Source organism: Dermacentor albipictus, chromosome 1, assembly GCF_038994185.2.
Source record: "Dermacentor albipictus isolate Rhodes 1998 colony chromosome 1, USDA_Dalb.pri_finalv2, whole genome shotgun sequence".
Taxonomy (NCBI): Eukaryota; Metazoa; Arthropoda; class Arachnida; order Ixodida; family Ixodidae; genus Dermacentor; species Dermacentor albipictus.
In genome coordinates, this window is record NC_091821.1 from 157,004,757 (window position 1) to 157,029,690 (window position 24,934).

The 24,934-nt window shown below is 47.0% G+C and overlaps 1 protein-coding gene across 3 annotated transcripts in view; it reads left to right on the forward strand.

The window, feature by feature from the left end:
- Nucleotides 1-24,934, forward strand: part of LOC135916572 (cell division cycle and apoptosis regulator protein 1-like) — a 236,534-nt gene that overhangs the window by 20,665 nt on the left and 190,935 nt on the right. For all 3 annotated transcript variants that reach the window (XM_065450003.1, XM_065450005.1, XM_065450004.1), the window contains exons 3-5: nucleotides 836-975; nucleotides 1,240-1,272; nucleotides 20,357-20,574. In XM_065450003.1, coding sequence (XP_065306075.1) covers nucleotides 836-975; nucleotides 1,240-1,272; nucleotides 20,357-20,574 — 391 coding nt within the window. The remainder of the gene's footprint in view (nucleotides 1-835; nucleotides 976-1,239; nucleotides 1,273-20,356; nucleotides 20,575-24,934) is intronic.

Consider the following 24,934-nt stretch of genomic DNA (forward strand, 5'->3'; position numbering starts at 1 on the left):
CAAGAGTAACGCTAATGAGTTCGTTATTGTAAAGATCGAATAGAACTGTACAAGCAGCATTTTCTTTCGTCTTATAATGCAATGCGGTGATCTTATTATTACGAGAAATTGAGTACTAGTGACAAAATTATTATGATGAATGCCACTGTCAAGGACAGGAGAAAAGTTAAGGCAGATGAAGGCATCAGGAATGAGGTGCCTGCGGACAAACGAATTTTGACAATGGAGGCAGTAATGGCATTTGATGCTCTTCAGGTGCACCTTGCATCAATCCCAGGTTTCAATGCTGAGCATGCTGTGAACCTTGATGTCATGAAGTAATTGCAGTTGCACATTCTGTCAGATGAATTTTGCAGAAGAGAATCAGCAACTTCTTTAATTAATTATCTCTTGAATGTTAAATGAAAGTTTTCTTTTCCTGAACGTGTTTAGTGAGCTGTATTGCGAGTGGTACAGTGTGTTATCTTTACTATGAAGTGACCTGCATATCAAAGAATTTTGCAAGTCTTAAGTGCTTCGTTATAAAGGCATTTGTATACATTACCTTCACAGCTGCTTAAACTTTTTTTTATCATCACATGCACTTTTGTGAATAATCGTGATGATGTCTGAAGATACCTTACTTCAAGCTAATCTCCAGTGCTTGCATGTTTCTATAAAGGTGTAGCATCTTCTAGACAACAAGAAGCCTTCCTAGTACAAGACAAAGCTTTCAAATGCTTTTTCTAAATATATTGTGTGAGGCTACTATGTTACCAACACATTCTAGTGATTGTCTGGAGTTTGCTTTGTGATAATCTGGATTGACAGTTTGTTGTATCTTCTGTTTCTGCAGAACTTCCTTTAACGGGGAGTGCAATGCTGGCTCAAGCTGGTGCCAGCTTGGCGTCGGCGCTCACACAGCCCCAGACAGCGGTGCAGCAGCAGCAAACACAGCCTTTTGGCACTAACCTGGCCGCGCTTGGCCTTGCACAGGTAAAATAGCCTTTCTTCTACAGATGCTCATAGTCTACATGCATAGATGTTCATTGTTGTGAACAATATCACCTGTTATCGGGCTTTTGTTTATTGATATATATATATATATATATATATATATATATATATATATATATATATATATATATATATATATATTTCTGTTCTGAACCTCAAACTGTGTGATGTTGGCATCAAGGTGCACCTGCGTGTTGTAGCGATGTAACATTTGTACTAGCTTGTTCTTTCTGCTCTTTTCAGAATGCACTGCAGGCCACAACAGTTCTTTCACAGGTCAGTGACAACTTGATGCACAAGCTGCTAGTGATATTCTTGCTGGCCTTTACTACTCATTGGTTAGAATTCAAACTTGCAGGATGAGAGGGTCTACTTATATGATTGCATTCATTCTTACTTGAATTTTTTTCTAAGTATGCTATAGTGAGTGACCTGAAGTGTTCAAGCAAGTCATGGCATGTTGGTCTCGTGTGTTATTCACTAATTTTATTCACTAATTATTTTAGTACTTGCTTTTGGCTAGCACACTTCGGTGTGGTGGAAATGGTGGATTCTTGGCATTATTACTACTGTATCGTGCTACATGGAGTACTTAAAAGCACAAAACAATTGCTGCTTACTACAATAATTGCAATAACAGTAGTATAGTGAGGTCTGTATTTGTAGTGAAGGCAGTCTTATATGCTCTTCATTGTGCTGTGGCACCTGTACCTGGAATAGTTCTGAACAGTGGAAATGTTTGCAAGAAAGGCAGATATTGCAGTTTTGCATTAATGGAAGTGTCCATCATCTTGAGAGTTCGTTCAGCTGGTTTGGCAGCGTGATTTATTATGCAGTGCACTCTGTGCTGTGAGGGATGGTCTTTTGCTGCAGATTTTGCTGATGTAACAATTTCATGTAATTTTAATATTTGCACCTGTAGATTTTCTAGTGAAATATTCGGGAAATAGTGATTTCCTAGTGACAATACATATGGCTGTGCTCTGTTAAAGGAGTACTGACACAAAAATTTTTGATCTTGTTTTTTCTGCTGCAGTAAGTAGCTAATGACTCAATAATCACGGCACCAAACATCATTGGCTTCAGAGTGCTACAGGTAATTATTTGGAGTCTTGTTTGTAGTGACCAGTCCAAGTTTCGGTTTTAGAGAGCAACGAGATGGGCCAAAGAAGGAATGTAAACACAGCTGGACACGTGATCGCACAAAACTGTGACGTGCCACACCAGCGTGTTTGCTGGCGCGTGAGCTTCTTGTTGCTAGTTCGTCTGCTACGCCTGCACATGCTTTGCGATGTCCTTGCCATCACCGTTGTCCTCGTTTTCGTTGTCCAGTGACGACTATTTCGTGCTTGCTGTAGTTGCCGCCGAATTAGACGGGGCCAACCACATTTGACTGGATCCACTACAAAGCAGCGACTGGGAAAGTGCGGCTAGCGACAGCTATCAATATGCATATGTATTCGAATCTAGGCCGATAGTTTTTTTCAAATAATCATATTCCAAAGTTTAGGGTCGGCTTAGATTCGAGGGTTTAAAAAAAACGCGCCAGTTTTTCATTGAAACTGCTAAATATGGTGCACAGCTAGCGCCATCTAGAAAAGTCAGTATGGCAACCACTACTAGCCGTGCCAGTAGCCAACCGTACACAAGCGAGGTCGTCATTTTGACCTGTGTCGTGTCGGCCGTATTGGTGTGCGGCATGGTGTTATCACGATGGCACCAAGCAGGAGATGCCACTACAGTGCCGCTTTCGAGTGAAAAGTTGTGATAGCCGCAGAGGCATCGGCGAACCTTCAAGCCGGGCAGGACTTCGGCGTCGACGAGAAAAACTTCTGTAGTTGGAGGGGACAATGACAGCAGCTTTTTGTGTGTGCTGCAACGAGGATGGCATTTAGCGGACCAAAGAAAGACTGTCACCATGAAGGGGAGACAGTTTTGGCCGACTTTGTTCGGACGCAGAGAGCAGCTGCTTTTCCAGTGACAACAGAAGTGCTCGAAGTGAAAGCTAGGGAACTTTCGAGGAAGCGAGGCCTAATGCCAAAGGATTTCAAAGCCTACCGGGGCAGGCTTCAGAAATTCATGAAGCGCTTCGGCTTCAGCCTTCAGACGTCGCACTTCAATCACCCAGAAGCTGCCAAGTGATCTAGAAGAAAAGCTGATAGCTTTTCAGCGCTACTTGCTGCGAAAGCGAGAAGCGGCAGGCTACAACCTTGGGCAAATCGGCAATGCCAACCAGACGGCTGTGTATTTTGATATGCCAGTGGCGTACACCGTGAATGAAAAGGGTGCCAAGGAGGTGAAGGTGCGCTCTGTGGGCTACGAGAAGCAGCGCACAGCTGTGATGCTGTGCTGCACAGCTGATGGACATAAACTCCCTCCTTATATGATATTTAAAAGGAAGACACTGCCTGCTCGAGAAACTTTCCCACATAAACTCCCTCCTTATATGATATTTAAGGGGAAGACACTGCCTGCTCGAGAAACTTTCCCAAGAAATGTCATTGTGTGGGCAAATGAGAACAAGTGGATGATGGGTGTGAGGGTGGAAGAGTGGGTTAAGATTGTGTGGCGACGGCATCCAGGAGCCCTTTTGACTAAAGAACTCCCTCCTTGTCGTCGACTCTTACCGTGGGCACTTGACTGACAACGAGAACGCTGCGCTCGCCCAAGCGAACACGGACCTCGCTGTCATACCGGGCGGCATGATGGGCCAGTTGCAGCCACTTGATGTCTGCATCAACAAACCTTTCAAGGATCGTCTGTGGAAATATTACACGGACAGGTTGACTGACGAAGACCGCATGCTAACGGCAACGGGCCGCATCAAACGTGCATCGCTATCACAGCTGACGGGCTGGGTAGCTGCAGCGTGGGACGACATCCCAGGTACTTTGACCGTGCGCGCCTTTAAAAAAGTGCAGCATATCTAATGCGCTTGACGGGACCGAAGATAGTGCACTGTTTGGAGGTGGCAGTGACAAGGAACACAGCAATGAGTGCAGCAGCGATGATGACATTGAATGAGCTCTGCACGTTCAAATTCCATAAATGCTGTTTGAATTTTGTGAACGCTGTCCTCGCTTTTTTTGTTCGGCCTACATTCGAGGTAATATATGTATTTTTTTTTGTTGGCTTCGGACTTTAGGGGGTCGGTTTAGAATCGGGGTACAGTAGTATGAGCCACTCGTTGCGGGCGCTTTGGGAATGAACCATATTCTGGAGCAGAACACAAGGCGAGGTAAAAGTCGGCACAGCTTTAGGCTTGGGTGTACGTAGTCTTGGCAGAAGATAGTGTGACTGCTCTAAGCTCAGCTGGTTTTGTTTATACCAGGCACGTTCGAAATTAACTGAGCAAATCTGGCTGCTCTTCAACGGGGTCAATTCTAAGCATCCAGTGGCATGCACGAACTCGGACCACTTCTGTTGCTTGTCAACGCCAACTGTATAGCCAACAAGCAAGCCAGGCAAACTGGCGATCGCTGGGAAACGGTATGTAAGCCTAGCTCGCTGGCCGTCGGATCTGAGGCTGACGGCTCTTGCGACCCGTCCGCAGCTGGTAATGCAGCATCTATATTCGTCAACACAATCAACATTTGCAAATTTTGTCCCTCATTAGTGACAACATGAATAGTTTTCCCATCGCCATTGGTAGCGATGAGAAAACATGTTAGCCAGGTGAGCCGCTTCGCAGAGACAATTGCAGCAGCGGCTGCGCTGACTGCTTGTGAGTCGAAAATCACGCCAACAATTTACTGTTTCGCGCAACATTTTGTAACATGCACACTTTCGAGGTCACTTTACGAGTTATTTCATGTTAGAAACAAATTTTAGCCGATTTTTGTGCCGCCGTCAGTGGCGAAGAGGTCGGCATCACAACCAGGGAGAGAGAAAAGAAAGAAAAACACCGGGTCGATCAGAGTGGTGAGAAACTTGCTCGCAGGGCCTGCCCCTGCGGCAGCGCAAACTCGTGATGTAGCGTTTTCTCAGTTGTTTACATTCCTTTCTTGATGTCAATGTCACAAGGTGCTGCGTTTTGCGGTTGGCTGCGCGCACATACTTTGCAATTGATTTTAAATATGTTTTGAGCTGTATTTGCCATTCATATTTTGCAGAAGATGTGTGTGTGCCCACATAAATCAATCTCACACGTTAATACGACTTCGAAATTTTGTGTCAGTACTCCTTCAAGAGAGCTTGGAGTGCTTTTCAAAAAGGAGCTGGCAGCCATTAGTCTGGTTGAATCTGCAACCATGTGCTTGTGTGACGCCGCTGTGTTTATGGGAAGGTGTTGACGTTGTAGACTCTTGCCTGCCTACATGGTCATTAAGCCGTAGTGGACTAATTTGTGTTTTTAAATATGCACATTCATTGTGTAGGCTATTTACATGTCAGTACATTGTGCCCTGTATACATTTGCTCTGATAGTTCCATCTACTTAGGCAACCTCTTGAGTAAGTGTTTATCATTATGATGTATCTTCAACGTTCCTGCAAAGAATTAACGCACATTAAAAGCTCCAAAGTTTATTTTTTAATGAACATGTCCAATGCTTGAAATGTAACATTGATTTACATTGGTCCCCAAAAGTGAGCGTATCCACTTTTGGGGATACATTAACTTTTGAGGGATTTCACATCACTAGCATAGAGAGAGAGATTCAACAAGAGCGGACACTCCCATAGAGCCCACCGGCCAAATTGACTGCAGCGCACCAAGCGGATGGTATTAACACCTTCCATTTTCGGTTTTGGGTGCGCGCGTTTTGAATGCCAGCTGGTACATGCCACGCCGGCTCCGCTGATCGGTGCGGCATTTTTTTTTTTTTTCGCTTCTACTGCTGAACCATGCGCGGCCTTGGCACGGAATCGTCTTATTATTTAGTAAAAATGATTACAAACAATCTTTACAAGCCTCCACCGAATCTGTGTCATGTGCAATTTCATAAAGAAAACGCTAGACGTCTTCTGAAATGATGAAATGTTTGTTTTGCTCTATATAAATGCTCGTTCCGAGCTTCTTCTGCATTCATCCAAAGTAGTGGCACCAGGTAAGCAGCAATCGTTGCCGTACGAAGCTCCACCGGGTGTCATCAGCTAAAAGAAAGTAAATTACCAGCATGTATTGTTTTGGTATATTGACCTAACAGGAATATTGCGTGTAGAGGTGAAACATACGTAAGTGGTGAAAGAGCGGAATTACAGATAAATTCACTTTTACATACATTTCGTAGCAAATAGACTCCTCCCAACCAGTGCCACAAAATCTGAAGAAAACATCTGATTTTCAAGCATCCCTCTCTTTCCGGGCATTATTTCCTGCACCATAAGAGCACAAATACCTGGGTAACGGCTCGTTTGCAAAACAACTTGGCCTCAGGCGACGCAATGGTGCGCCAAGTACACAGAGGTGGCTACAAGACAGACTCTTAGCCAGACCATGTTACACGCTTGCAGAATACTTTCTAGTCACACTCAAGACATATTCATGGCTGCAAAGCCTGTTTGCAGTCGCTCAGAAGACAGAAACATCAAGTTCTTGAGCTCCTTGGTGTTATCTGTTATGCGTCCTGTTCGCGCAAGCAACACACTCCCGTGTTATCACTCTTGGCAATCGCTTGTCACCTTTTTGACACGCGTGAGCACCGAAAGAAGGTATATGTTGCTGCAGGGCCATAAAAAGCGTCACGAACTTGTCCCACTAAAATTCAATACTCGCAAAACTAACTCACCACGGCCGGCTTGCTTTTTTGCTAACAGCTTCACAACCGCAGACGTGGCGAGCGTGCCTCAAATGTATCCCAAAAAGTTACGAAATGAATTACAATAATTTTTGGGGTCAGAGAATGCGTCACGAGCTTTTCCCAGTAAGATTCAGTATACGTGAAACTGCGTCACACGGCTGAGGTGCTTTTCATCACAAAGCCAGGTGCGGTGAGTGTGCCCAAAAACTACCGAAATAAGTTATAATAATGCTTGGGCTCATAGAAAGCGTCGCAAACATCTCCCATTACGAGTAATTAAATCAAATTAACTAGGCCTGGACGGCGGAGCTGTTTTTCAATAACTGCATCACTATATAGGTTCAGTTTTGTGCATTAAGCCTAAATGTGCTTCAAGTGCGTCGCAGACTGTCAAACAAAATTCCTCACCTTGCTGTAGTCCAGTAGTGCAACGGTTGAAATGCAGCGGTCAAAATGCAGACGGAACGCAAGAAAACGCCGAGATCCCAACAAACTGGCTACATCCAAAAGAGATGGGTCACCGAGTAGGCGAGCTTCACATGCGCAGCCGGCCTCACTCGCTTCGGTGGCATGTCTGGCGGATGACACATGCATATGGCGTGTCTGTATAAGTTCATTTATATGCAAAACAAATAAAAAAAATAAAACGTCTGTAAGTTCATTTCACTTTTTTTGTTTTCCGATGCTCACATCAACTTACGGATGGGGTTGACACTAGGTATGACATGTTTCCTGTTGCCAGCTTTTGCCGAGTGTCCCCTCTTGTTGAATTTCTTTCTCTATGTCACTAGCGTCAGATCCGTCGGCATTTATGAGTGACTGTATTCTTGGCACTGTGCCAGGAACGCAGTAGTCCATTAATGTGTCCGGTATTCCCGAAATGGATGCCCAAAAGTAAAGCCGAAGTTTGTCAAAACGTTTCTGCGCGCACGTATGCTTGCCTATGATCTGGTCAGTCCCTGTCTCCATCATTGTCATGCTGTCGCCACAGATAGGTGAAAGTGCTATAAATGCATGAACCGAACCTTCAACCCCTGGCAACATAACAGGACTGCGATTTTGTAGCTATTCCGTTTCCGGTGCCACTACTATTTTTGCTTTGGCATTTCTAAGAGTGATGCTCCACCTGAGTTATCAATTGAATCAGCCGGCCATGAATGGCGTATGATAAGGCCGGCATATAGAATCAGCAAAATGCGTCATTACAAAAACGCAGTCTAGTAGTCAACCATGCGAACATAGCCGAGTGACAGCAGGTTTTTTTTAGCAACACGCATTGTCTTCATCAGCGCAGACATCGAGGGTGCAGTCGGCGCTGTAACAACTTGAAGTCACTGGGGTCATGTGCTATTAACATGGATGAATAAATGCTAAGCGCATGGAACCTACACTACAGGACTTTTGAATGGCTGGCCAAGGTACGCTTGTCCTATGGTTTAGCACCCGCCATGGTTGCTTAGTGGCTATGGTGTTAGGCTGCTAAGCACTAGGTCGCGGGATCAAATCCCAGCCACGGCGGCCGCATCTCAGTGGGGGCAAAATGTGAAAACACCCGTGTACTTAGATTTAGGTATATGTTAAGGAACCCCAGATAGCCCAAGTTACAGTAAAAGCTCGTTAATTCGAATTCCGTGGGGATGCTACGGAAATTCGAATAATACAGAATTCAAACTAATGAAGTCAGAGAAAAAAATTGCTTGGTTAAGGCGTGCATATAGTCCGACGTGGTGTGAGCACGCGCACACACACGGTCACGTTTGTGTGACTAACAACGTCTATACTTTCACTGGCGCAGCCAACGTAACCGGACGCGGCCAACATGGTTCAACTGGCCCGACCTCGAGATGGCTCTTGCTCCATCCACGCGTCCGTCGCGCCAATGGGCGTAAAGAAAAAAGTAATGTCGCAGTATGCCCAAAAGGCGAAGCATCAATTGCGATAGCAAATTAGTAGATAGCCATACAAAGTAAAAAAAGTACAGTCAAACTTCGATATATCGAACACGGATATATTGAATTATTGCGTATATCGAACAGCTTCTATATCACCTGGAAAATCGCATGTATTTTTAATTTTTTGTTGCGAACAGGGTCGGACGTAAAATGGATATATCGAACTCCGCCACCCTAGACCACGTGCGCTCTGTTGACAGGTGCTGAGCTTTCACGCACCGGTGAGCTTTCACGGTGACGCGATGGGCATTCCCGACTGCTGCGCACTATAGCTGCACACATCGGTCGTGCCGAGGGTGCTGTTTGAACGTAGCGGTGTACACACGAGGCGGACTGGCTAGTTCGCCAACGTCAACGACATTTGTCAATGACGCATTGCATTTGCCGCAATGACTTCTTCGTGCTGCGCTCTGCGCCTGCCGCACTCCGCGAGGAATAGCGGTTTGCAACCACAAAAACGTGCGACAGCGCGCGCTCACTGGGCTCACTCATAAACGCCTGGGCAGACGCCACTTCATACTTCATGCACTCTAAAAAACGTTCACACCCTTTGGGGTGTATATTTGCCACACAACTATGATCGTCATCTATCTTGCCCGCATTTCCTTTCTAAAACGCTGCAAGCCCGGCATCTCCAAGTCACGGACGGCATGCGCGTTATCAGCATGACAGATCATTCTGGACCGTAAAGTATCGAGCGCAGCGTTTTCAAGGAAACGCAAGCAAGACAGATGACGATTATCCTTGTGTGGCAGACATACACGCCAAAAGGTGTGTGTTATTGACAGCATTTCAAAATCCTTAGACTGACGGACGTGGAGATTGCAGCAGAAGTAGCAGCCAAACAAAGACGCTGCCCAAGTTGATTCCGCAAGCGCTGATGTTGCCCCGCTGCCGACTTCAACTGAGGCTGCAGTTGCTCTGGACCGTCTACGCCGCTACCGGCCTATCGCTTGCGGATCATTTATGCTATCTTCGGCTGGTCGTTTCTGAGCACTCTGGAGCGCTCTCGCGAGCGGCGTTGTCTTCGACTGGTTGAAAGAGGGTGTGCGCTCTGCGTTCGGCTGGTTGTTCTCGATTGCTCTCCTCTATCTTGGAGCGCTCTGAGGCGCTTCGAGCCCTGTCGTCGGAGCAGTCATCGAGATTGAAACGTCATCGCAGTGCCGCGTCGCTGCTGTTGGCGACGGCCCACCGTAACCTTGGCAACCTAGGCCGCTGCATGCTGGCGTCTCGACGAACGTTCGTCCCGCCGGCACGTCCGCCGGTTTTTCGGGCAGCGCCGGGAGCTTTGGATAGGCGAAACATCGGACGTTGGCAGTAGTCACGTGGTTTCGCATCAGCAATTTCCTCCTCCGAGAGCGAGTCACGTTCGGCTTGCGCGCTTGTCCCCTACCTCTGAGCTCGGGAAACGACCGATCTACCCGACTCTGCTTCGGGGCATACAGGCGACCAGTCGAAGATACCATTAGACTGTTGAGCACTGTGTGTTTAAGCATGCGACTGCCAATAAGAAGCTGCTACAGTACTTTCAGCCAAATAAAGTACTTTGTGTGAAGCTTCAAGTGAGTACTATTTACTGCGCCACGATCGGGGTCGTTGTTTGGAGCGCGCGTTCGGTTGCATCGCGCGCGATTGGCCTAGACCGCACCGACTTTGTGTGGCTGACGAGATAGGCGCGGCCTACGATAATTGCGTGTGGCACAATTGAATGCGCGCTCCCGGCTGATCCCCGATCGTGCCCGTGGTTCTGTGATTGATATGCACAAGTTTTTTTTTACACGATTTTATATATCGAATTCTGGCTATATCGAACTATTTCACAATCACCGCGCTGTTCGGTATATCGAGGTTCAACTGTAGTTTGATTGGCCTTATAAACTTGTAAACGTTTGCTGACTGACTAAATGAACAAGTACAGTGGCATGCACGCGCAGGTAAACATGAACCCATCTCGCTTGATGACAGCGGAAACTCGCCGAAAAACGCTGGAGTGAGTAATCGCTGCAGTAGCAGCGAGCAAATTGACCTTCGTACAGCGTTCGCTTCAACACGAATGAAACGTAGAAAGCACATCACATACGAAGCTACCGGCACTACGCGCACATTGCAAACATCGCAGATCACGTTGAAGATGAGGCCCATGCGGGCACGTGCTTTGGCCATGTCACAGATCGCTTTCAAGATCCGGTGCCCGCATGGCCGCGCAGTAAGCAGCAGCAACCGCCAGAGAAGAACGTCCCCCCTCCCTCTCCACGTTACCCCCGTGCTGCGCGTGCGACAGGAGAGGGTGTGCATCCGCCTCGCCATCCTCGTTAGTGCACGCGAGATTGAGCCGCGTTCGCCGGCTCACTCTCGTACGTTTTCGCTCGCACATATTGGCGGCGAGGAGTTACGGAGTCGCCCTCTATCGGAAGCGCCTCGATGCCGTAGTATGAGGGATCACGTGACGCGCTCCTCATAGGTTTTGCTGTCAGCGCTCACTGAAAACACCACGCGCGAGCTCTCCCGGACATTTTTGTAAGTACTTTCGAAACGAGAGAAGTTTCTTACTGTCTAAATAATAATCTTGGGCAAGCTGAAAGCACACAATCGTTTACAGCCGCTATCTCTTTACCGAATACGTACAGTGAACGCCACTGCGCGCGGTCGCCGTGATGGAGTCTCCCGAACCGGCTTCTTGCGTGAAAGGTAGGTAAACGCCGAGAGCAAACTATGTGAAATATGTTCTTATAGTGTTTGTATAACTAAATGGAGCGTAATAGAATGAAGCCTCAATGCAGCGATCGCGCAGATTCGCAGCGACCGACTGCGCGTCTGCATGCTTGTCCGCGCACTGTTTCGCTTTCTCCGCGCGCGCGTTTTCGCACCGTGCCATGAGCTTTAGCCCGCAGAATATGAGCATTTGACAGTATACAGGCAACCATTGTTGCGTGGGCGCTATCAGAGCTGTTCAAAAATAATTTCATTGTAGAGACTTCGACGCCTACGGGGACTGTGATGTGCCGTCGCGACGATGCAATCTTTTTTTTCTTCTAAATTCTTTGACCTTTCAATACTATTTCTCGAGTTGCGTCGCACTGTATGTTTATCGGCGTTCTCAGCGTGCAATTTCCCGCTGCTCCTTTTTTGTAATCCAGTGCATTAATTCACAACACAAACATGACCATGTGCCATGCTTTCTTTAAATGTGCTTCTCACCGCTGCCTTTCCACTCCACTGAACTTGGCAGTATCTATAGTATCGACAAGTTCATAGACCAAGCCGTCATGACATTAGTCGGGCAGCGGACTCAGGCGAGCGTCTCAGTGCGCGTTTTGAGAACATCGCAGACCGGGCGCCATAGCAGAAATCTTCCTCGCGTCTGTGCTTGCTGCATACCCGAGTTGTAGCCGATGACTGCCGGTTTTATGTTTCGCGAGCCAAGCTTCACACAGCTTCTTGTCCTCCGGCTACGTGTGAATAAGGCCGACACCGGCCTCCGTTACGTGCGTCCGGCCCTGCGGCACCGAGCAGTAGCCTACCATGTTGCGCGCCTTCAAAGGCAGCCACTATTTATTGTAGTGCTTTCAAGCGTTGTAAAGGAGACACTCGAAGCGGGAAAATTTCGCCACTAAATGAAAACCACAGCGTACGAGGGAATTTAAACTCGTTTTCAGCTCGCTTCGGCGCGCCCGAAGCAGCCGACGCGGCCGCTATGTCCACGTGATCCCTCCTAGCACGTCACGCCGACGGTGGCGCCAGCTTTTCCAGTGGTGGAGCTCGAGGCCAATAGCATACGGCGCGCGGTGACGATTTTATCGCCCTTGAGCTTTATACGAAACCTCACAGCAGAGAAGCAATCTGCAATAGAGGCATTTGCCATTCCATGGCTAGGCACAAATGCGTCTCTCCCCAATTAGGCCTAAACAAAGGGCTGATGATCGGAAAAACAAAGCTGCGTGGCCAGCACGGCGACGCCAGCATCGCCAACGTGCTCCCACACGCTAGCACTCTCCCCATTCATGATGGCACAGAGTTCGAATTGCGGATTTCAGTGGGAATTAGCAGTGCGGATTTCAGTGGGAATTAGCAGGATGTGTTACATATTGCTTTCAATACATTGCTGGACGGACCGCGGCGGCTACTCCGAATGATCAGAAATTTCGAATTAATGAGTTGTGAATTAACGAGCTTTTACTGTATTCCGAAGTCTCCCACTACAGTGTGCCTCATAATCAGATCGTGGTTTTGGCATGTAAAACCTCATTTAATTTTTTACGGTTTAGCTGCAGTCGGTGCTGGATTAATTTGGCTTCGCTGGTTTTGGTTTTGAAGAGATGTTGGCAATATGCCATCAATTAACTAGGGTTCACTAGTTTCGATTTCGAGGTGTTTGCAATGTGCTGACAACCATGCTGCAGTGGTTATTGTTACAGGTACCATGCTGTGGCTGAATTACAGTGGAATCTCGATGATACGATCACGGCTAATACGAATTTCTGGATTATACGAATTTTTATGTGGTCTCGGTCGAGCCCCATTACTTTCCAATGTGCTAGAGAACGGTTGTTACGAATCAATTTACGACCCGCATCGGTTGATACGAATATTACCGAAGACACTTTGGAAATTTGAAAGTGTGCTTGGCGAAGGCCAGACGCTGCTGCCGTCTGCGCTCCAATTCATTCGCTTTGGTGTTCGGCGATATCGCCTGTCGCTGCTGCCGCTTGCGTTCTGCTTCCCTGCCTTTAGTACCCGGCGATCTAATCAGCCGCTGTTGGCGTTTCCGTTCTGCCTCCCTTGCTTTCGCATCTGGTGACATGTTCATTCGTCGCACGCGCATTCGCTCCTTGTTCTTCTGGCGTTTGATGTTGGGGGAATCCGGCGTCCGCTGCCGCTTCCAGAACCGCTTGGCGCGCAATCACGGGCCGCTTCGGAGCTACGGGTCTCACCCGACTGCAACAAGACGTCTGACGAAGGAGCGGCGGTGCAGCTGCCACTGCCGACGCCCGCGCGCTCGTTCCACCGCTACTGTGTGACGTCACAGTTGCTCTGCGCAGCTGCGCCCCCGACCGGCGCGCCGGTTGCTAAGGAGGGGAGGAGGTTGCGCCGCTGCGCGGAGAAGAGGCCACAGTTGGCACCATTCCAGCGCACGGACGGACGCGACCGCGAGCCCCACCGACGGCAGTGAAAGAGAACGGCGCGCAGTTACGCGATTTCTCCCTCTCTCTTTTGGTGCGGAGGCGCGGACGTGGCGCCGGACAGCGCGGAGGCCGCGACTGGGCGCGAAGAGTTTGAAGCGGCGGCACTTTCGTTGCTTTTGTGCTTTTCCTCCTTTTCCGCGTGCCATCGGACGGAGTGGCTGCTGTGCTTCTAGCCGCGTTCTTGTCTTTGACGTGGGCGACGGCGAAGGACCACCACCGGCGGCTGAAACGCTGCATGCGCTCGAAGTTCTGAGGCGTGCTATGGCCGCGGATGAAATCAGCGACGACACGTGCACGCATTTTTATGGATTTGAGCAAAGTCTGCTAATTGACCTGACAAAGAAAAAGAAGCAGAAGGACATCGGAGACTTTTCCTTCAAGAAATAAAGGCTTTTTACGTAAGTGTGCCTGAGTGAATTCACCTCTCACTCATTAATTTAGCTAGATTTAATTGTTTGGATGATACGAATTTCGGCTAACACGAATCTTTTCCGTGACCCCGTGAGATTCGTATCATCGAGATTCCACTGTATTGATACGGAATTCCTGAAGGTGTCTGAAATTGTGGTCATACTTATACATTAAATTTATGTGCCATTGATGGTGCCTTGAAGTAGTCCAAATGGTTGGGCTTGTCTGAATTGTTGGTGTCTAAATAATAAGTCGGTGCCATTTGTGAATCAGCCAGTTGCTGAGCAGAGACTTCAGCTTTACGAGGAAAAGCAGACCATTGGAAAGTACCTGGTGTCCTCTAAAGCAACGCTTGAGCATTGCGAGGGGCCTCATAAAGGCTGCCCCGGCTCAGAAGAACATTGATGACATTCAGTGTGGCCAGGTGTTTCTGACTGATGCTAGCTCAAGCCTTACTGAAAACATGACTAAGCTGGCAGCTGTCAGTGAAAAATTCATAAGGTAAAAAGGCAACGTCTGAGCAGGCGCACTCAATTTGAAGTAAGCTAATTACAGCAAGCTGTGTGAAAAGGTCTGTCGCCTTCATTTAAATTGAAACGGATAGTCAAATTTAGGCTTCCATATTTTTCAATTTAGAGGCAGAGCAGCATTGTTTTAGAGGAAGCAGCATTGTTTTAGAGGAAGCATTGTTTTAGAGGAAGCATGGATGAATAACTTTATTGAGGTCCCTCGGTGCACGCTAATCACGCGCAGCGGGCGGCTCCCACGTTGGGACAGAGAGGCCACGCCCCTCCACCACATCGAATGCTTGACAATTCTAAGCGTTCGAAATAGCCTAGGGCGTGTCCAGCAGTTGTTATTTAGTTGCTCCAAATGTCAGTTCATCAGTGTCACCACTGCCATCATCATCCTAAAAGTTAATGGAGGAGCCGTAGTCATGAATATAGCTGGTGCTGTCAGTCCGTCAGTTGCTGTTTTTGCACTTTCATCTCATTTCATTTTGGTGGACATTCTAATGTACTACCTCTATGTGGCCTTGTTATTTGTACTGTTTGTGCTGCAGATTGACATTCCTAGAACCAACGTGGCACAGAGCTTCCTGAAGGAGGATATCTGGTAAAAAAAAAAAAAAAAACTTTGGACTAGGTCTGGGCCACTTTAAATATACATTGTAATAGTATGCGCACTCAACTGCTGACACATAATTTGCTTATTAGTTGGATCCTTCCTTGCAACACTGCACTATCAGAAGAGCAGATTGCATGATAATTTGAAGAAATTTAACATGTTCCATGGCACAGTTATGCAGGAGAAATTGTGCACATTATAGGTAAAGAAACCTGTAGAAGTCTTCACTTTAACTGCGGTTTAGTTGCACATGTCCTCTGGCATGGTCTTGTTGACGTGGTCTTGTTGACATGGCCTTGTTGACATGCCCTTGTTCTGTTGTCTTTTTTCTTTTTCTTGCGGTCTTGAAGCACACCTAAATGCAATACCTGTTGCAAGTTGATATGGTAGAAACAGCTTAATACTGTGATATGCACACAGGGAAAACCATTTATAAGAGTTAATGTGGCATTTTTTACCTCAAATCCCTCTCATTTATGTACTGAAAGCCGGCTCTGCTGCAATTATTGTCTACTTCAGTTAAAGGAGTACTGACACAAAAAAAAATCCATGTGGTTTTTTCTGCTTTAATAAGTAGTTAATGACCCAGTAATCACGGTATGAGACCTCATTTACTTCAGAGCACAACAGGTAATTATCTGCAGTCTTTTTTGTAGCGACCAGTCCAAGTTTCGGTTTCAGAGAGCAACGAAACGGTCCACCGAGAGTGTAAACAAAGTGGTCACGTGTTCGCAAAAAGCCATGACGTATGCTCTGCCGCGCAGCCAGCGTGCGGCGCGCCGGCACGCGAGCTTCGTGTTGCTAGTCGTCTGCTACGCCTGCACGTGGTTTGCCATGTCCTCGCCATCATCGTCGTCGTCGTCCTCGTTTTCGTTGTCCAGCGGCGACGATTTCCTGCATGTGGGAGTCACCGTCGTATTAGACGCGGCCAATCACTTTCAATTTGACCCACTGGAGAGCAGCGACTCGGATATTGCGGCCGGCGACGACGAGCACGTGTAAAGCCGCATGGCAGCCAACGAAAATTCGTGACGTAGCCACATGACGTAGCGTTTTCTTGGCTATTTACAGACCCGGGTGATGTCAGTGTCGTGAGGTGCTCTGTTTTACGGTTGGCTGCGCGCACGTACTTTAAAATTGATTTTAAATATGTTCTAAGCGATATTCGCCGCTGATATTTTACACACGATGTGTGTGTGACCCACTAAATCGATCTCACAAGTTATCTCGACTTCAAATTTTTGTGTCAGTACCCCTTTAAATGTTGAGACCATGTAAGAGGGTGAATCAGAAAGTCTTTACCACTATTCTTTATTAGCCAAAATAAGGTGCATACAGGTAATTACAAATATACGTACTATACCTTTATTGCTGAACTCTGTCAAGTGAGGCCAGCTTAGCAGGACTCTTTGAGGAACTATCAGACATTGTTAGGGATATCATCGGCCTTAGTGAGATTAGAAGAACTGGTGAGACTTATACATTGCTGAATAACGGACATGTTCTCTGCTATACAGGTCTCCTAGATAAGAAGCAATACGGGATAGGATTCTTAATCCATAAGGACATAGCGGGCAACATTGACGAATTGTACAGCATTAATGAGAGGGTAGCTGTAGTTGTAATCAAACTTAATAAGAGGTATAGATTAAAGGTAGTATTATCCTACGCTCCAACATCCAGTCATGATGACAATGAAGTAGATCAGTTTTATGAAGATGTTGAATTGGCAGTGAGAAAAGTGCAAACCCAGTATGCTGTAGTAATGGGTGACTTCAGTGCAAAAGTGTGGAAAAAGCGATTGGCAACTATGGCGTTGATTCTAGAAACGCTAGACGAGATATGCTGGTAGAATTCGCAAAAAGGAATAAGCTTTGAATAATGAACACCTTTTTCAGGAAGTGTAGCAACAGAAAGTGGACCTGGAAAAGCATTAATGCTGAAACGAGAAATGAAATTGATTTCATACATTCTGCTGATCCCAGCATAGTGCAGGACGTAGAAGTGTTAGGTAGGGTAAAGTGCAGGGATCATAGGTTAGTGATGGCTAGGATTTACCTCAATTTGAAGAGAGAAATAGAAATAGGCCATTTCTCTGTGGAACGATTTGCCCGACACTATCGCTTCCTTAACAAACCATGATTCCTTCCGCAACCAAGTCAGCAGTCATCTTTCAAAAACACCCTTTTAATCTGTTCACAAACTTATTGCTTTTCATTGATATTTTTCACCTGCATCGTGGTTTGTACTGCGCATCAGTTACATTTTTTAAAGTGCTGTATCTCTTGTGTTTGAATGCTTTATAGTAGAAATGTATAAGTGCCATTTGCTACATAATATGTTCACTAGCTCATATAGTACTGTTTCTGTTTATACCCCCCCCTTACGTCATGCTCCTACGGGGGCCTGTAAGGTCATTGTAAATAAATAAAATAAATAAATAAAATTGGTCAAGAAAAAAAAGGTCACCCTAGTGGCAGTAAGGGTAAAAGCAGACAAATTCAGGCTGGTACTTGTAAACAAATATGCAACCTTAGAACAGAGAGATGAAGATGACATAGAGGTAATGATGAAACCGTAACTAGAGCTGGCTTCAGAGGCAGCATTTGAAGTGGGAGGCAAGGCACCAAGGCAACCAGTATTCAAGCTCTCAGAGAGCAAACGGGTATAGCCGATATTCTAATTGACGTTAAAGAAATGGAGCTGGGCAGGTTATGTAATGCACCGATTAGATAACTGTTAGACCATTGGGGTTACAGAATGGGTACCAAGAGTAGGGAAACACAGTCGAGGACTGCGGAAGGCAAGGTGGAGCAATGAAATCAGGAAATTTGCGGGCGTGAGTTGGAATCGGTAGGTGCAGGACAGGGGTAACTGGAGATCACAAGGAGAGGCCTTCGTCCTGCAGTGGACATAAAACAGGCTGATGATGATGATGATTCTACGTACCTTAGCTTATTTTTCCACATAGTCCCCACAGCGGTTCAGGCATTTGTCCCGTGACAGCACTAAATTTTAGATGCCCCTGTGGTAGAATTTGTCCGGCTGACCGTCAAACTGCTGTCTTGGCGTCATTGTTGTGTGTGAATTGCTGTCCTGCGACTTCAGTGGATTGAAAACGTAAAAATCATTAGGGGCGAGGTCCGGTCTCTATGGTGGGTGCCAGACTTTCCCAGTTGTCGTCAGTCAGCAACGCACGCGGCCTCCCCGAACGCTCATTGTCATGCAAGTCTTCACAGCCTTATGCGAACTTGCACTGCCACCACCTCAAACTTCTCAAAGCGAGACACCTTTCCCCATACAAGGGCTGCATTTCCCTGTGGATTTCGATGGGTGTTTGTCGCTTGCTCCATAGAAAACGAATTGCACTTCGTTGCTCCTGTGCCGTGGACGTGTGAAGCACAGCCGCCATTGTCAACAACTGACAGCAGAGCTGGTCTGTGGAGTTATCGGCAGATAAGGCCGGGCCGGTGCAAGAAAGGTGCACTGCTGGGAATGGATATGTTGACTTTGCGTTTACAGCCATAAATTGGCTAAAAAATATAGGGGCAAAGACTTTTGATTCACCCTTGTATCTGGTACAGTCGAATCTCGTTAATTCGAACACGCTTCATTCGAACATTCGGTTTATTCGAACTGACGCTGTAGTCCTGTCAAAGTGATGTGCATTCAATATGCGAAAACACACGGTAATTCGAACGCGCAAGAATTTGCGGCGGTTAATTTGAACATACTGCGCACCGACAATGCCCTCAGCAGCGCGCCAAATCACGCGGCGGCACCTCTGACCAGCATTCCTCTGAACCCGCCATGGAAGAACAGCTTTGAACAGACTCCTCAACGCTGTGCGCAATGAAAATAGAAATCGTGGCGGAAATTTGTGCGCAGGAGTGTGCAGGCGCGCATCAGTGTGGCGACACTGCCATGTACCCTATAGAGCCAGTGTATAAAAACGCCTAAAATTTCGGACGCAAAAAACCTTCGCCGTCCGACTTTCCGGACTTTTTGCCATGACTGCAGGTCTGAAACAGCATTAATTGAAGCCACCACCACCACCGCCATTTTGATTATCGCACCGCCTTGAGCTGGCGCTATCGCCCGCATATCTCCTGGCAGCCGTAGCCAGACCATGACAACGTTAGGCCTAGCTGCTTCGATGTTCGTTAACAATGGCGCCGACTACGCCTTTGTAATCCTCGCCAATGGCTTCGGAGCGTGGAGAGCATGGCGTGTTGCATAATGCCAGTTCCTGAAAGTCAACTTTGCCGCAGTACAGCAGTCGTACGCGGTGAAGCATACTCAGTATACTGTTGCTGCTGTTATACAGCTATGGCTCACAAAGCCATAGCTGGCGTTGACTCACTTTTAAATCTGGAGATGCAGGTGTGCTTACGTTTATCGATGAAGGTTCCATGAAGAGAACAATTCACCTGGATATAAGTATCACAGACAAGATCTTTGAGGTCTCTGCTATGTGATAACTCCAGTAGAGATGGCTCGTGTATTTGCTTGATGTGCCTAGCCTGCTGCATGCTGTTGCAATGCAAAACACAGCTTCAGCCCCAGCTGTTTTGCACACATGGCGCCATTGCACAGACACCTTGATGTGCACAGTCATGGAGCCATTTCACAATAGGAGAAGCACAAGCTTATGGTGCTTAAGTAAAAATGCGTTTTTATGCTCATGTCTACTTCCACATGCAGAATATTTTCTGCTTTCTTTAGTATCCAAATCTGGAAAGTGTGCACTATACGTAAGAGTTTTGTCTGGACATGGTTGTTGCCTTATTACTGCTCAGAACTTTCTTTTCTGTGGGAAAAATTTCACTCGAATCAGTGTTTTTGCTGCATAATAATTTCAGTTTAACTTTTTGTGGCATTCTGATTTGCAGGTATGTCCTATTATAACGTGAAGAAGCCTTACATTATTTTGTTTTATTGTGCAGGCTGGTCTGGGCCTCTCTGCTGCATCATTGGCAGCTTCAGGCGGTGCAAGCCTTGGCTATGGCACAACACAAGCAGCAGCTGCTCGGCTGCTTGGTGCAGCTGCTGCAACTACTGGTGTTACTACGCCATCTACAAAGCAACGTGTCTTTACAGGCACCGTGACAAAGCTGCATGATAATTTTGGCTTCGTTGATGAAGATGTGTTCTTTCAGACCTGGTGAGTACTGCTTGGTTTTATGTGATATGTGGCTGGCTATGAATGTTTTTCCCATGCAGAATAGCCAATCCGGCATCCATCTGATTAACCTCCTTGCTTTTCCTTATTTTCTCTCTTATGGCTAGTACATTGAAGCTTGTTAATTTAAAAAGGGACCCTGAAACAATTTTGACGATTTTGTACAAACCTACTGAGTGGTTAGGGTAGTGCCTTCTGATCATTAAGTGATGCATTTAAGCATGCCACATAAAGTGTCCTAATTTATCATAAGGTTTTAAAAGTGCAGTGCCACCAATTCCAGTGGTGCTGCTCCCCTGTGTTTTCAGCCACCCCCTATCAAATGACATAGTTATGCTAATTGACGTCAGTTGGGCGAGATATCCGATTGGCAACCCATGTCATGTCATCAATAATTTTTCCAACTTTATGCTGAACAAATGCTGTTCGTAATACACTCAAAACCCACAATATCGAAACCACGCGAAGACGAAATTCTTGTGACGACGAAATATTTTCGTATCCCCGTAGAACACCCATAGTATTCAATGCATTTTGTACCTCTCGTTAACGAAATGTCGCTGTACTACAATCCTGTATCGGCGAAATTTGCCATAATGTAACTTCGCATATTACAGTAAAAGCTCGGTAATTAGGACTTCTAAGGACCGTAAATTATGTCCGAATTAACTGAATGTCCGAATTATCGAGCGGACAACAAAAACAATAAATGCACGACTTTCATCAACATACTTTTACTGTGCAAAGTAATCGAGGATGCTCGTCTGCTTTCGCGCAGAAACCCACGCGGATACTATTTTTCGAAGTCCTTCCTGGTGCTTAGCAGCTCGCATGCTGTCTGCAGTGTCCCAACAAAATTCTTCCAACACAGCAAGGGCCTCCGCAGCTTCCTTCACAGTGCGAGGGGGCTGAGGCTGCTCCTCTCGCGGCTCCTCTTTTTCCTCAGAATCTTTGTCGTGCAGCACGTCCCTGACAATTTCTTCTTCGGTAAGAGAGCCGGCTGTAACAACGCCGTCATCAATGCCGACGTAATCAGCGAGTGTCACCGCATCCGGCAGAACTCCTCCGAAATCCTCGCAGTCATCTCCATTGTCGTCTAGCGACACTTCGGCCACTGCATCATCGCCAAGCTCACGCACAACGAAGCCACTGTGTCTAAAACAGTTGGCGACGACGTGCGCGGGTGTGTTGGGCCAAACGTAGGCAAGAATCTTGACCACGCTCAAAAGATTCATGTCGTACTGCTTGCCGACTTCATGGCACAGGAGCATACGTTCCAGTACGCGCCTGCGGTATTTGGTCTTGACGTACTGAATTATGCCTTTGTCCATCGGTTGGAGGGCCGATGTTGTGTTTGGTGGCAAGAAAACAACTTCTATGTTGTCCAGTCCAGTGACACTGTTATGCGCACTACAATTGTCCAGCACCATTAAAGGGACGCTAAAGGTTACTATGAAGTCAAGTTAAAGTGATAAAGCAATGCTGTAGGACGTCTAAGGCGTCACTATAATCACGAACAGAGCTTTAGTAACCGAGAAATTAAGGTAAATGCATGACACGATTTGAGACCCCCCAGCGACATTCCGGTACTAGCCCGATGACGAAGGCACTCTTCATCATAGTTTATGCCACTAGTACTCAACTACTCGTATTAAAAAGATAATTTCATTAGGTTATGACGGAAGAAAATGCTACTTGTCTACTTCTGTTCGATTCTAAGAAAAATAACATTTTGACGTTACTCTTCAGTAGTATGGGCGGTCGAAAGGTTTCGTTTTTCGCTCGACTCTGCGCCGCGCGCGCTTTGGAGTTTTAGTTGTTTCGTTATTGCGTCGTGCTGCGCTGGTTCTGCTGGCTCTGGAAACTTGCATTTGGAACAAGCAGCGAGAATGCCACGTCCATGTGATGTCGTGGGATGCGTGAACGGTCCGCAGAACTTGGCCAAGGGCAGTTGCAGTGGCGAATCCAACGTTACTTATCACTGTATGCCAACGAGTGAACCTCTCCATTCAAAGCGGCTAAGGGCCGTACCTCTGCTACAGCACGTTGGCAAAAGCCGAAAAATCGCGTAGTGTGCTTGCTGAACTTTTGTCCAGAGGATAACGAGTTCAACGCCTACTTACTGAAGTCGTGTAGAGTGCCTTTCAAAGCAATGCTTTCCTGCAGCACTGTTCCGTCGGTCTTGCCTGCATTCTCCGAAGCCCAAGAAACTCTGCAGGTTGAAGACGGGGCGGTTAGTGCGGCATTTGGTTTTCACGTAGGAAAAGCTACAAATCTGCGAATATGTACAGCCATGACATACAGTTGCCATCGTAGTAGTACACAATGATGCCGGCAGCGCGAGCCCTCAGCAGCAGGTCATGTTCATCAGTGCTTAAATCGCTGAAGTTGAGCCCAGCATCGCGAGCCAGTGTGTCATTGTCAGGGTCGTCCATTGCAGCGAGCGTCAAAGTTGGCGTCATAAAATAATGAACGAGCTTACCGTCGCACGCTTTCCCTTCCGCTAGCCACCATAGTTCCGCTTTCGCACTGCTGTCGGCTCTGTCTTGGCTCTGTTTCTGGCCGTGCATTTGTGTTTTGCGCAGAAAAGCCGTAGCGCCGTCTGTGGGCGCCGTTTTACTCGCCCACGGCGCAACGTCACTATGAGACCATGACGTCACCACTCCTCGATCGGAGGGCGGGCGATTTGAACTGCGCTAGAGGTATGCGGATGCTTCAGAACGCATTTTCTGTTAAAATAAGTCTCTTCTTCGCATAAAACAAGTGTTTTGAGGTTTCTGGGATGGTATTTCAACAGTCCATGTTGACTTAACATTAACCGTTAGTGTCCCTTTAACACTTTGCGGTTCTTTGCGGAAAACTGTCGGTCTAACTTCTGCCTCCAGCCTTGAAAAATTTCCGACGTCATCCAGGCCTTTCTATTCGCTCGATATTCCACCAGAAGAGCAGGCATGTTCTTAAAGCACCGTGGCTTTTGTGCCTTTACAATGACGACAAGCGGCAAGTGCTCTGTTCCTGTCATGTGGCGGCTAAAAGAATGGTGACGCGTTCCTTGGATCTTTTGCCACCGATGCACAGATCTCCTTTCATGGTCACAGTCTTGTCTGGCAAATCCTTAAAGGGCCCCTGAAACGGTTCGGACAAATTTTGTGTACGCGTAGGCTACAGCTTAAGTAGAACATTCGCACTACAATTTAAGTGAAGTGTTGCGTATTAATGGAGCTACAAGTGATTACAAGTTACCCTCCTCCCTAGCCATGCTTTTTCTCCTCAACACGTTTGCCGAGCGATCGGAGCTAAGCTCCGTCTTCACTGGTTCTGCATCACGATGCAACGTCACATCGTCCACTTCTGGTTGTTTAGGAGCTTGCCCCCGCCCGCGCGAAACATCTCCGCTAGTGGCTTGGCCGTCAACCCCAAGCGAGAGCTATCGAAGCAGCGTGCGTTGCGAGCATTCTGTCGTAGCGCCGAACGTGTCTGGTATTCCGGTAATCACACACTAGCAGAACGTTTCGACGGAACACTGAAGGCATAAACTCAACCTGATGAAGGAACTTTAGCGTAGACGTACGTGAGCTGCCTGATCGGTCTCCACGGATCAGCCACCCGTTGGCACAGAGCGTAACCAGCCAAAGAAAGAGCTAATATTGCTCTAACCAAGTGTAAAACATTTTTAACATTTACAAAAACATGTTAACGATTACACTCCTGTGTGTGGTGAGCTCTATGCCACCAGGTGGCTGCACCGTGCAGACCATTCACATTTGTGCTTCTGTTTATCCCCTGAAACGACACGCAAGGGGACATGGCCAGGCCCTGTCCCCTTGCACTTGCGTTAACCCTAATACCGGACTCGCGAAACGCTATTGCGTTAGTAATCTTCCGGCGTAAAGTGACGGCTGCAATCGCACAAATTCTGGCGCCCATCGGATAGCGGCTGTCCAATGCGCTGCAGCCAGTCCGCTCGTCTACTGGCTTTCAGAAGGACACGATGTCGCAGCTTGACATATTGCCAGTCGCTACGTTTGCTGTCCACAACGGAACAAAGTTGAATCATAGCGCTCCTGAAAAGACCGACTGACACTGACTGCGGAGCTCTCGTCAAAGACGGCGCACGTTGTAACACAAGCAGACGACACTTGCTGTGTGCCAGAAGTGTACTGAAAAATATTTTTTTTCATTCTCTTTATGTTACTTTCTCTTTATTGAAACAAATTAACTAACATTCCAACTATTACGAACATCATTTGTTTACCATAAAGTTGGAAAAAATATTGATCACGTGCCCTGGTCAGCCAATCGGATAGCTCACCCCACTGACGTCATATGGGCGATTTCCGTC